Genomic DNA, 12,587 nt, shown 5'->3' on the forward strand with positions numbered 1-12,587 from the left:
ATGAATTCCATCCCCTGGTTTTTTCTTGTGTATACAGAAAAACTGAGTATTTTTAAAATGTATATTACATAAAACACACAGAGATACAGAAAATACAAATTTCACATGGTATATACCATCAAGAAACATGCAGAATTAAGCAGTCTATGAAAAGTTAGATGATCATTGAATTTTTTTTTCCTTAGAATAGATCTCATTCTATTTCAGATCTTCAGTTCATAGCATCTGGCAGACAGTTAGTTAGTGTAGCTCTACTGGGTTGTTACTTGCTGTCCAATATGTGCTTCTTTAATAATATAGAGTGATAGAAAAATGCAAACCTGTATGGAGTGAAGGAGAACTCAAATGGATAAGAAAAGCCCTGAACCAAACAATCAAACACACTAAACACAAAACAAAACTCAGTACTTTCCCTGGTGGGCTATCCCTTTCAACCCCTTTCTATTGTATTTCCCTAGACTTTTTAGACAGCTGTAAGCTCAACCTCAATGTCCTCACTGAACAAAACTGTATCAGAATTAGATACAACTGAGCAGCCCCGATGTCCTAGTGGTTTAGCACCGCCTTCAGCCCAGGGCCTGATCCTGGAGACCTGGGATCAAGTCCCGCATCAGGCTCCCTGCATGGAGCCTGCTTCTCCTTCTGCCTGTGTCCCTCCCCCACCCGTGTGTCTCTCATGAATAAACAAATAAAATCTTAAAAAAAAAATTAGATACAATTAGGACTATATTAGGATTGTTCACTCTAAAGTTCTAACTATTTTTTCATAGTTTTCTTAAAATTTAGACAAGAGAGCTTAAGTTACCAACTACTACCTGGCACAATGACTAGCACATAGCAGAAACTCAATAAATATGTGCTTTGTGTACAAATGAATCAGTTCTTCCTATTACTGACTACCAAGGAAAGTCTGAGAAATTGACCTTCTTAAGGGAAGTACTTCTAATGTACTATTTTTTAAAACTGTGTGGTTATCCTAGACATAAGTTATAATTTGGCAATTATGTAGTTGGATCATCAGTCAGATGGAAAGGAAAAGTAGTCTCAAAATATTAGGGGAAATGAAAAGCAAAACAAGACGTTCAGTCAAGGGCTAGACTGAAATTACTGTTTCTAAGCAGATGAGAACCACAATTCTGGTTGTCCTATCCATAACTGGGTAAATTTTTTTTTTCATAACTGGGTAAATTTAAGTTAAGATAAAGAACATTTAGAAAATTGCAAAAAAACAAAAACAAAAGGCCTTCAACTTTAGTGGTTTCCAAACTTTCCTTTAAAAAAATAATATAATTTTTATAAATATTATCACATTAATCCTTACAACATCCAAGATAAGCTTTAACCCACAGATGAAAGACCCAGAAAAGCTGAATAAATTCTCGTGGCTTCAAGGCCATTAGAATGACAATGCTTGAACTCAAACACAGTTCTTTTTTTTTTTTTTTCAAACTCAATTCCTACGTATTCCCATGGTCCCAAGAATAAGCCCATGCTCTTAAATTGTTATGTTGCCTCATTGATTGCTGAATAAGCAAATGAAATCCATCACTTGAATCACACAGATATCATTGTCTACAGAAGCATTTCTAGAATTTACTTTTTAAAAAGATTTTTACTTATTTATTTATTTGAAAGAGAGAGAGAGAGCATGAGCAGAGTGAGGGGCAGAGAACAGGGAGAAGTAGACTCCCTGCTAAGCAGGGAGCCCGATGCAGAGCTCAATCCCAGGACTCCAGGATCATGACCTGAGCCATAGGCCCCCCAGGATTAGACGACTAAACCACCCAGGTTCCCCTAGAATCTATTTTTAAATTTTCTTTTTTTTTAAATTCAGGTAAAATAGACATATGCAAACTTTAATCAGTTAAGTGCACAGTGCAGTGGCATTCACATTGTTCAAGAAGCATTACCACTATCCATTTCTAGAAGCTTTTCTTCTTGTAAAACTGAAACTCTATAACCATTAAGCAATAATCCCTCTTTCACACCACCCTTGGCAATCTACTTTCCATCTCTATGAATCTGACAACCCAAGGTATCTTATATAAGGAGAATCATCAGTAGTCAGCCTTTTGTGACTAGATTATTTCACTAAGCATAATGCCAAGATTCATTCACGTTATAGTATGTGTTAGAATTTCCTTCCTTCTAATAGCTCAATATTTTCCTTTTAGCTACTGTGAATAATGCTGCTATGAATACAGGCATACAACTATCTCTTCAAGACCTTTCTTTCAATTCTTTTGAGTACATGATCTTAGTCTGCTCTGGCTGCCATAATGAAATACTATACACTAGATGGTGTAAACAACAGAAATTTATTTCTCACAGTTTTGGAGGATAGGAAATCCAAGATCCCAGGAGTAGTCAATTTGGTTCCTGGAGATGATTCTCTTCCTGGCATGTAGATGGCCACCATCCCACTGTATACTCATGTGGTGGTGGAAGGGAGGGGCAGTGCAAATTCTCTGGTGTATCTTCTTATAAAGGAACTAATTCTTCATGATTAAATAACTCATGTCGTCATTTAAGTCCCTAATAACCTCTCAAAGGCTCCATCTCCAAACACCATTACATTGGGAGTTGGGGCTTCAACATATAAATTTGGAAGGGGACACAAACATTCAGTCCATAGGATACTCAGAAGTGGAACTGTTAGATGAGACGATAATTCTCCTTGTAATTTTTCTGAGGAAGCATACAATTTCCATAGTGTATACATAATTCTACATGCTCACCAACAGTGTATGGAGTTTCAAGTTCTCTATATTCTTGCCAACATAAACATAAAAAAATGTTGATGTGACAGTAGCCATCCTGATGAGTACAGTGGGCAGTATAACTTTTAAAAGAATTAAATCTTTTATCAAATCTAGTGTACAAAATAAAAAGCAGAACAGCTCTACTTTTAAAGCAACAAATCTAGAACAAATCAAGCATCACCCGTGCCTCCTTGTGGCAGCCTCTGAGATGTTCCACCAACAATTTGAAAAAAATCTCACAAAATAGACTGATAATAGTCAATCTCATGCCAGGGGAGGAAGGGTTCAAGTTACATAGAGAAAAACTGCTATCCATGGGTATCTCTTTTAGTTTTCCTAGTTCAAATTTAAAACTTCCTAAAATCTAGGGCACCTGGCTGGCTGTTAGTTAAGGGTCTGCCTTCAGCTCAGGTCATGGTCCCAGGGTTCTGGGATTGAGTTCTACATCAGGATCCCAGCTCAGTGGGGAGCCTGCTTTTTCTGCTCCCGTTCCCCTTACTTGTGCCCTATCCCTTTCTATCAAATACATAAATAAAATCTTTTTTTTAAAAAAAAAAAAACCTCCCTAAAATCTAGAACTTGACATAAAAGTCCTCCTGAGAAATGGGAATTGTTGTGATTCAACTAGCAACTGAATATTATACTGGAGGTATACTTGGAAAGACAGTTTTACCTTTAGGTTTCTAGAAACTGGAAAAATCTCATATGTGAGTACCGATGTCTTTTTACTTTGGTTCTTGTAAATGGGTTTATCTGTCTTTTAGGGATAGAGAGGATTTTTCCTATAAAATTATATTGTACTTAATAGTTTACCATTCCCTCTCTGCACCTCACCACTGTGTCCCCATATATATTTCCATTATAATGAAAGCTTCAAAAGTATGGGCTGAGTGTGTTACTAACTTCTAACTAACATCTCACTACCTGACATTTAGTAAGAATTTAATAAGTAATAAAGAAAAAGAGGAAGAACAGAAGAGGAAAATTTAGGATAGTGGTTAAAGAAAAAAAGAAATGGTAAATTTCCCAATCTAACCCAAAACTTTGTAAACAAGGAATATTTCTTGTTTATTGATGTGTCTATCATGTAGCACAGAGCTTTATACAGAGCAATATATGTCAGGTGAATTGCTTTGCATATGGTGAAAAAGAAAATGAATAGTCTGGCAATCAGGATTGGATTTAACCTCAGATTTACCACTAGTAACAAAATAAAAATATTGGATCAATTGCCTCAAATTTTAAATTCCATTTATTTCCTTTTTTAAACCTAGGAACAAATAAAGTATTACGAGGATACATTATTACAGGGCTCATAAAACATTATGAAAGTTGTGCTTTGATAGATTACAGCTTTAAAAGAATTATTTGTTAGGGACAGAACTGCTCCTCTCCCCAAAAATGCATATATTGAAGCTCTAAACCACAATGTAACTGTTTTTGGACAGAACCTTTAATTAAAGTTAAATAAGGTCCCATGTGTGGGGCCCTCATCCAATAGGAGTGGTGTCCTTACCAGAAGTTAAACAAATACAAGAGATCTGTTTCTGAGTGGACACAGAAGAAAGGCTGTGTGAGGACAAAGTGAGAAGGTAGTCATCATTAAGACAGGAAGAAGTCCTTACCAGAAATCAATCCTGATTCAGGCACCCTGATCTTGGACTTCTAGCCTCCAGAACTGTGAGAAATAAATTTCTATTGTTTAAGCCACACAGCCTATGGTATTTTGTTATGGCAGCTCAAGCAATTAATACATAACCTAAGGACAAAAAAAATAAATTATCCTCTTTCTGTTAACCTGAGCTCACAAAGGACTAGCAGGAAGAGGTTTTACAAAAACAATACAAATCAACTGACAAACACAAAGACCTTCTCCTCAGGCCACTCCACACAAATGACCAGACTACTTTGGAGATGAATTTTTACAATTGAAAATATTTTAATAGTATGCTGAAATCTGAGCTTTAGAAGTATGTGGGAAGGGTGCCTGGGTGGCTCAGTGGTTGAGTGGGTGCCTTTGGCTCAGGTCGTGATGCTGGGATCCTGCAATCAAGTCCTGCATTCCAGCTCCCCACAGGGAGCCTAAATCTCCCTCTGCCTATGTCTCTGCGTCTCTGTCTCTCTCGTGAACTAAATAAATAAAATCTTTAAAAAAATGTATGTGGGATAATTACACTGTATGTCTAAATCAACAAAGATTTAGTTCAAAGAAATCAGAAATTGTTCAACTTTTGTCAATTTTCCACTTGTCTAGTCTTTAAAATTACTTAAAATTCAAAAGGAAAACATTAATCAATGAAAACTCAAAATGACCTAAGACCATCAGAGATGACCTACAACTGCAGTGAGTAGGATTTTGAGCTAGTTTTCAAATCGCAGAGGTAAGAACCAGAGGTAGATAAAGCTTTTTATGTCCTTTGTGATTAAAAGTACACAGTCTCATTCAAGATTAGATTAGGCTGTTGACTTGAAGAACATATATCAAAATAAAATTATCCAATTATCCCCTGGAAAATAAAGATATGGGTATATATACAGAGATATGAATTTACACATACATAAAACATGTTTACGTATGTATATATGTATAGAAAAGATATGCTTATATATCTGCATATGACACAAGAAAATCTGTGGTGTCTTGTTATAGGAATGTCCTTTAAATAAATAAAAATTAAAAAAAATTAGAACTAAGAACTCCAGCACAGTAATCTGGGTTAAAGTTTGTTAAAGTTAAAATTTAACTAATCAGAGTTAAAGTACAAAAAACAAATAAGAAATACTTTCAACAGATAAAGGGAATAATATCCATAAAATATAAAGAATTCCTGTAAGTCATTAACACCTGAAAAATTATAAAAAAAACACAATAGATTTGATAATTAAACACATTAAACGATGTTCAAGCTCACCAATAATCAAATGAACAATTTAAATAATTTTGTTAATTAGATGGGCAATGATTGCTAAAATCTTATTCAAAACCAAAAATACCATTCTATAACAATAAAATATAGTCTAGAATCATTTTGAATCCATTTGTTTATAACTTTTAAAATAATTAACCAACCTGTGCCACTTTAATTGAATTCTGGGTAGAGCCACCAGCATGATATTCGACTTTGAATTTTTTTACAAGTTCATCAAACCTACAAGGAAATCACAGTAGAAAAAAGTTAGCATCTCTCAGTTGTCACAATCTAATTTTTCTGATTAGAAGTAAATTAAATCGCAATTAGTAAAATATTTTGAATTACATGATTATGTTGAATGAATTGAAATATGTATGAAAAACAACTTTGCTGAATTTCCATACTTATGAAATTTTTTCCACAAATACACAATTATAAAAATTTAAAATATATAAACTGTCCATAATTAACCATTAAACTAAAAAAAGGTAAAAATAAAAATTTATAAATTATAAGCAATGCATATTTTCCCATTTTAAGTGCTGATCTCTAGAACTCTTACAAGTGTATATTCTAATAAGTTTAAAGTTTTAGATATCATAAAGACAATTAGTTTATAGTTTAAAAAACTGGGAAACTACACTGGGTTGTATAATTCTAGGCAAACTGCTTGCCGACATAATTTCTGTATCTGCCAAATAAAAATAAAGAGAAGTGATTTAATGCTTTGCTACTCTGACATGTGATAAAACCTATAGAACTTCTCTCCAGGAAAATACATGCATTCACTACACATGAAGCTTTTCATAGATGATCCATGAACACCCCTGCTAATACACATACCCAGCCAAAGGGCTATGGACACTGAATAAATCTCAAAATAGATGGCATTTATTAACCTGGATATCAAGTCAATACTCATATCATATCTCTAGCATGTTAGATTCTGTGGGAGAAATCCAAGGGGCATAAGTATATAATTTTAATTTCAAAGGACTAAGAAGCCTTGGAGGGACAAAAGGATGAATACACATGAGAAAATAGAGAAAATGAGAAAACATCAAATTATTGAATAACAAAATATATGCAATGTAGACAGCAAGTGATACAGGTCAGTCAAAAAAGAAAGAGATTGGGATAGGAGTATAATATGAGATTGGAAAGGAGTATAATATTAAAGGAATGTTTGAGTCTTGAAAAGTATTTTTAAACCTTTAAAAACTGTAAGTGTAGAAGTAGATCCTTTCACTAAAATGAAACATTCCACAGAACCTCAAAATAAAAGACAAATACAGATATGGTTACATTAGAGATAGGAAACATGGAGTTATACCCACTCCCATACCTGCAAACGCCTAGTGATTCTATCTATAAAACTCTTAAGATGCCAAAAAACATAATTAACAAACCTCCCAGAACTTTGACAGCAGTATTTGTATACCACTAATAATACTAATGTAAAAACAAAAAGAAGACAAAGTATATAGCCACAGGTGCAGAGGTGGTTAGTTGCAGCACTTCAAGGGAAGTTCTCTTCTACTTACTTTCTAAACTAGATATCAGTTAAGAGTGATGTTAGAGATTAGAGGAGAAAAGGAGAGTAAATGGGTAAAGTAAACATACAGTGATCAAATACAAGGTTCGTTTGAAGTACCACCACTTTCAAAAACCAATTCTTCCAAAGATTTTGGATCATATTTATAATGGGTTGAATTACAAATAGGTCATGTCCCCCAAAAAGATATGTCCTCCCAGAATCAGTGAATGTAACCTTATTTGGAAAAACAAAACTTAAATATTTTTATAAATATCAATAGATGAATCAATGATATGAGCAATAAAAATGGACATGGATAAAAAAATAAGATGAAGGTAAGAAAGCTGAAAACACCCAGGAAAATACCCCAAAATCAGTAGGAAATGAGATGAAAAATATGGAAGAAAAATTAAGAGGCACAGAGAATAGATTAGGTGGCCCAAGATACATTCAAGAAGAATGAGGGGGAGACTAGAGATAATGAAGAGTAAGAAGGAAATATTAGAAAAAGTTTTCAAAAGAGATAAAAAAATATAATTGTCAGATTTGTCCAAATATGAAGCAATTCTATTAGGGAGGGGACTAAGATCTATACTTGAACAATACCTTGTTCAATTCCAGAACTCTCCATATTAAGAGAAAACTTTAAGACCTTCTAGAATGAAAAATAAAAGATTACCTGAAAAGGAGTAAGCATCAGAACACACCAGACTTCTTAAAGAATATAGGATACTTAAAAAAAAATTATATTCTATGCTAGAAGAAAAAAAAGATTCTCCAAATAGAATTCAACATCCACTCAGATTACTAACTCATATGGGAAAATATAAGATTCACATGTAGGTGTTGTTTTGCCTAGCATTTATATGAGAAAAATTACTAAGCTGGAGTTGTAACAACCAAAAAGAAACATAAGAAAGAAGATAGCATGGGTTGTTAAAAAATAAAGAAAGGGGGAGGGAAGGAAGGAAGAAAGAAGGAAGAAAGGAAGGGTGAGAATTGTGTATGACTTTGGAAGTAAATAAAAGAATCCAAAAAGAAATTTAAAGAGGGCCCGTTATATTATATTACATGCAAAATTCTCCTTTCAGTAGCAAAAACTTTAATAAAGGAATGTAGTTTCTATTCTTTTTTTTTTTTTTATGATAGTCATACAGAGAGAGAGAGAGAGAGGCAGAGACACAGGCAGAGGGAGGAGCAGGCTCCATGCACCAGGAGCCCGACGTGGGATTCGATCCTGGGTCTCCAGGATCGCGCCCTGGGCCAAAGGCAGGCGCCAAACCGCTGCGCCACCCAGGGATCCCTGTAGTTTCTATTCTATGAATTCTTCCTATCATGCTACTATACAGAAAATATTAGTTACTAGTTATTTGGCAATAAGGTTTTGTTTGGTTTTCAATTTTAGAATTTATGCTGAGATAAAAGCATGTAACAATTAATGACATTTACAAAATGTAAAACCATTATATATAACATTGACATTCTGAAGATGGAAGAAGGGAGAGATGAAAGAAAATGTTTACTAACTTTCTGGCCTTCAGTTAGAGTCCATAAGTATCTCAAATGTTAATAATCAACTTTTCAAAAGAGATTTTAAGTACATTAAAGTCATAAAATCAACCAGTAGAAAAATTAAAATATATAAAAAGCATAAAGAAGGCAATACAACTAAGATGTCAATTTCCAAAACACAATTTGTAGAAATTTTGACTAAGATTACTTAAAAATTTTTTTTCACATATATGATAAAGCAATAATCTTTCCAGTAGTAAACTATCTAATGCTTGATCACAGTGTACATCACAATATATTTATTTAGGTCATTAATATTTCTCAGTTTCACAATTTTTGCCATAAATTTTGCACATCTTTTCTTAGTCACTATTTCATATTTTCTGCGTTTTAGTACAACTGTGATATTGTTTAAGCCTAATTTGTATTTGTTGATGATATTTAGAAATAGAATTCTTTAAGATTTATTTATTTGAGAAAGAGCCAGCAAGTATATGTGCACAAGGTGGTGGGGCAGAGGGACAGAGAAACCCAAGCCGACTCCACAGTGAGCACAGAACCCAACAAAGGGCTCAATCTCACCACCGTGAGATCAGACCTGAGCCGAAACCAAGAGTGGATGCTTAACCAACTGTGCCACACAGCCGCCCCAGAAATATAATTCTTTATATAACAATTTTTATCTACCCAAGTTGCTAACATCTCTAATTAATTCCAATAATTTTATCTGTTTTGCCATACACACATAATCATCATTTGTGAACAATGACAATTTTTTTTCTTTTTCTTGCGTTAGTGAGAAACTGAGGACCTCCATAACATGCACAGATCATAGTGGGTAGTAATAGTATAAGTGGGCAAACAGTCTTATTCCAAATTTTGACCTAATAAATTTTTTTTAAGATTTTATTTATTCATGAGAGAAAGAGAGAGGGAAAGACGGGGGGGGGGGGGGGGGGGGGGTTGGGCAGAGACACAGCAGAGGAAGAAGCAGGCTCCATGCAGGGAGCCCGATGCGGGACTCAATCCCGGAACTCCAGGATCATGCCCAAGGCCAAAGGCAGGTGCTCAACCATTGAGCCACCCGGCACCCCTGACCTAATAAATTCTAACCAAGACTGGTGAAAGGCAGGGTAGGTCCATTTCCCAAAGCTACAAGTCTCATAAGTGTTTAATTCTTCACCTTATTTTTACTGTGTATATGCACTTCTACTAAACAGTTAAATTTTTTAAATTGTTACCAAAACACACAATATAATCCAATAAAATTACAATATACATGTGTATATTACAATTATCTAATTATCTAATACATACTTAATATATATTAATTAATATATTGTTTATATATATATATTAAAAAGGATCTGGAAAAGTACAACCAAGGTGTTAACAGTGGTTATTTCCGAAGTTGGAGCAGTTATGGATCTTGTACACATTTATTTTGACCTTGCAATAAGCATATAAACTGCTTTGCAACAAACACATTTTTTAATCTACATTTTATAATGGAAGAACATAATTTTCCATAAAATTATCTAAAAAGAACTACATACAGAACAAAGCTGAATAAAAAGCATAGAGCTTTTTAGAGAGAAGTGGGTGATCCTGAATGAAAAAGGCAGGGAAAATTTAACATTTGAACCAAGTTTGACAGATAAGGAAGAAAAAATATTCAAGACTGAGGGTAAAACAAAAACATGACATATTCGGAGAAACAATTTAAACACAGACTAAAATATAGGCCAAAATCAAAGTAGTAAAAACTGACAACAGAAAGGTAACTCTCTCTGCCAGGCTAATAAATTTAGACATTATTCAGGAGGCAGGCAGGAATTACTAAAATCTGCTAGTAATGTAAAAGGCAGACTTGTTTTTAAAAATGACGACAGCACTGTTTGGAAGACAATATAGAATAAAAGGAGGCAGATTGCCACCTTTCAAATAGTTCATACCAAAGATCAGATGTTGAGCTAAGGCACTAGAGAGAAATTATTGAAGTGAGGAAGCAATTCTGAGGTTAAGACATAACATGTGATAAATAGCTGGAAGTGGAAGATGTGGTAGAGAGATGACAATTCTGAGATTTCCAGTTTGGATGAGCAGGTGGATGGTGTTGAGAATGGAAATACAAGAAAGAAGAAAAACTGTACTGAGCAAAGGGAATTTCTACATATTGACAAACCAAGAAACATTTCTATTTAGGGAAATGATTTTAATGAGGCAAAATTTGTTGTTTTATTTTGTTTTGTTTATCTCTTGCAGGCAATGGGCACGTAAGTTACATCCTGATTTTCTCTGTACAATTCTCTAGCTGATACAAAATTTTGTTTGACTGTGAATGGTCTATCTTGTCTGGGTCAAAAATATCAATGTAGCCAATGGAAAATGCTGAGGAAAGAAGGTCTGAGTATCTTTAATGAATGAAACCAAAAATTCAGGCTAAAATACCAGTGAGCTTTGACACGAGGAGTATAACTTGATAAGTAAATAATCTAAGCAACTGTGTGAAAAACTAAGTACTTCCTAAGTTGCTTAGGGATGAAAAACTATTTAATAGCTTTACATGTTATGAGAAACTTCAACATATTTCCATTATGTGATATATCTTTTTTACGAGAAGGAGCAAGAGAGGGGCAGAGAGAGAGAGGGAGAGAGAATCTTAAGAAGGCTTCATACCCAATGCAGAGCCTGACGGGGACTTGAACTCAACCCTGAAATCATGATCTGAGCCGAAATCAAGAATCAGATTCTTTTCTTTTTCTTTTTTTAATTGATTTAAAAGACAGAACATGAGCTGGGGTGAAGTGTGCAGAGGGAGAGGGAGAAGCAGACTCGCCACTGAGCAGGGAGCCCAATACAAGACTCAATCCTGGGACTACAGGGTCCTCAACCAAGCAGAAGGAAGATGCCCAATGACTGAGCCACCCAGGTGCCCCCAAGAGTCAGATTCTTAATTAACTGAGGGACCCAGGTGCTCCTCCATTTGTGATTTTTTTCTATAGGGAATAAAATCTGGCAACATTAGTACTTGATCAATTCATTCCTACTTTCTCCTTTTGGTTAAATCTCTTTGTTTGAATGCAATGGGCATATCAAACATGTCAGTCAAACGACTGACAGTGAAAGAACAGTAGCTGATCCATTTCCTACTAGTAGTCTATTTGTAAAACCCAAATTAATAAAATATATAGTTTTCATAATGTTTAAAAACTTCGAGGAAATGTTACTTAAATAAAATGCCAGAGGAAAAACTGGATTCAGTACTTATCAAACTTCTAGACAACAGTTTCCAGATAATGGAAACAAAAAAGAATAAAAACAAATTTGATATATAGAATATAGAAGTATTTAAAACTTTAATATATAAAAGCAAAACTGAACAAATAAAAAATTTTAAATATAAAGATATTAAGCAATATGAAAAATGGTCATATTTTTCATATATTTACTTATATATTTTTAAAAATATTTTAAGATATTTTACATATATTAGTATTAATAATTTAATTCAATCTTGAAATGTTATTTTAATATTCTCATAAGAAAGGTTAAGGCTCAGATATCTATAAATTAACAAAAAAATCAAAAGAAAAAAGATGATCAAAACAGAGATGTATTTAACACATTCATTATTTTTCTTTAGAAATTATTAACAGAATGGCCAGAAGAAAATATATTAACATGCCAATGGTATTTTTTATATAAACCTTTTTCCTTTTTTATATTTCCTACAATTTAATCATGTGCTTATATTCATTTTATAATGACAGTGTTTTTATTAAAGAAAAATTTAAATACAAATTAATGTCACTGGAATGTAATTCAGAATTTCTTGTGAACTAACCTTACGGAAAAAAGCAA

The 12,587-nt window shown here is 33.7% G+C and overlaps 1 protein-coding gene across 11 annotated transcripts in view; it reads right to left on the reverse strand.

The window, feature by feature from the left end:
• The window catches only part of ADK (adenosine kinase), a 498,050-nt gene that overhangs the window by 325,749 nt on the left and 159,714 nt on the right, over positions 1-12,587 (reverse strand). For all 11 annotated transcript variants that reach the window (XM_041748691.1, XM_041748694.1, XM_041748697.1 and 8 more), the window contains one exon: positions 5,833-5,911. In XM_041748691.1, the coding sequence (XP_041604625.1) occupies positions 5,833-5,911 (79 nt within the window). The remainder of the gene's footprint in view (positions 1-5,832; positions 5,912-12,587) is intronic.

Source organism: Vulpes lagopus, chromosome 3 (assembly GCF_018345385.1).
Source record: "Vulpes lagopus strain Blue_001 chromosome 3, ASM1834538v1, whole genome shotgun sequence".
NCBI lineage: Eukaryota > Metazoa > Chordata > Mammalia > Carnivora > Canidae > Vulpes > Vulpes lagopus.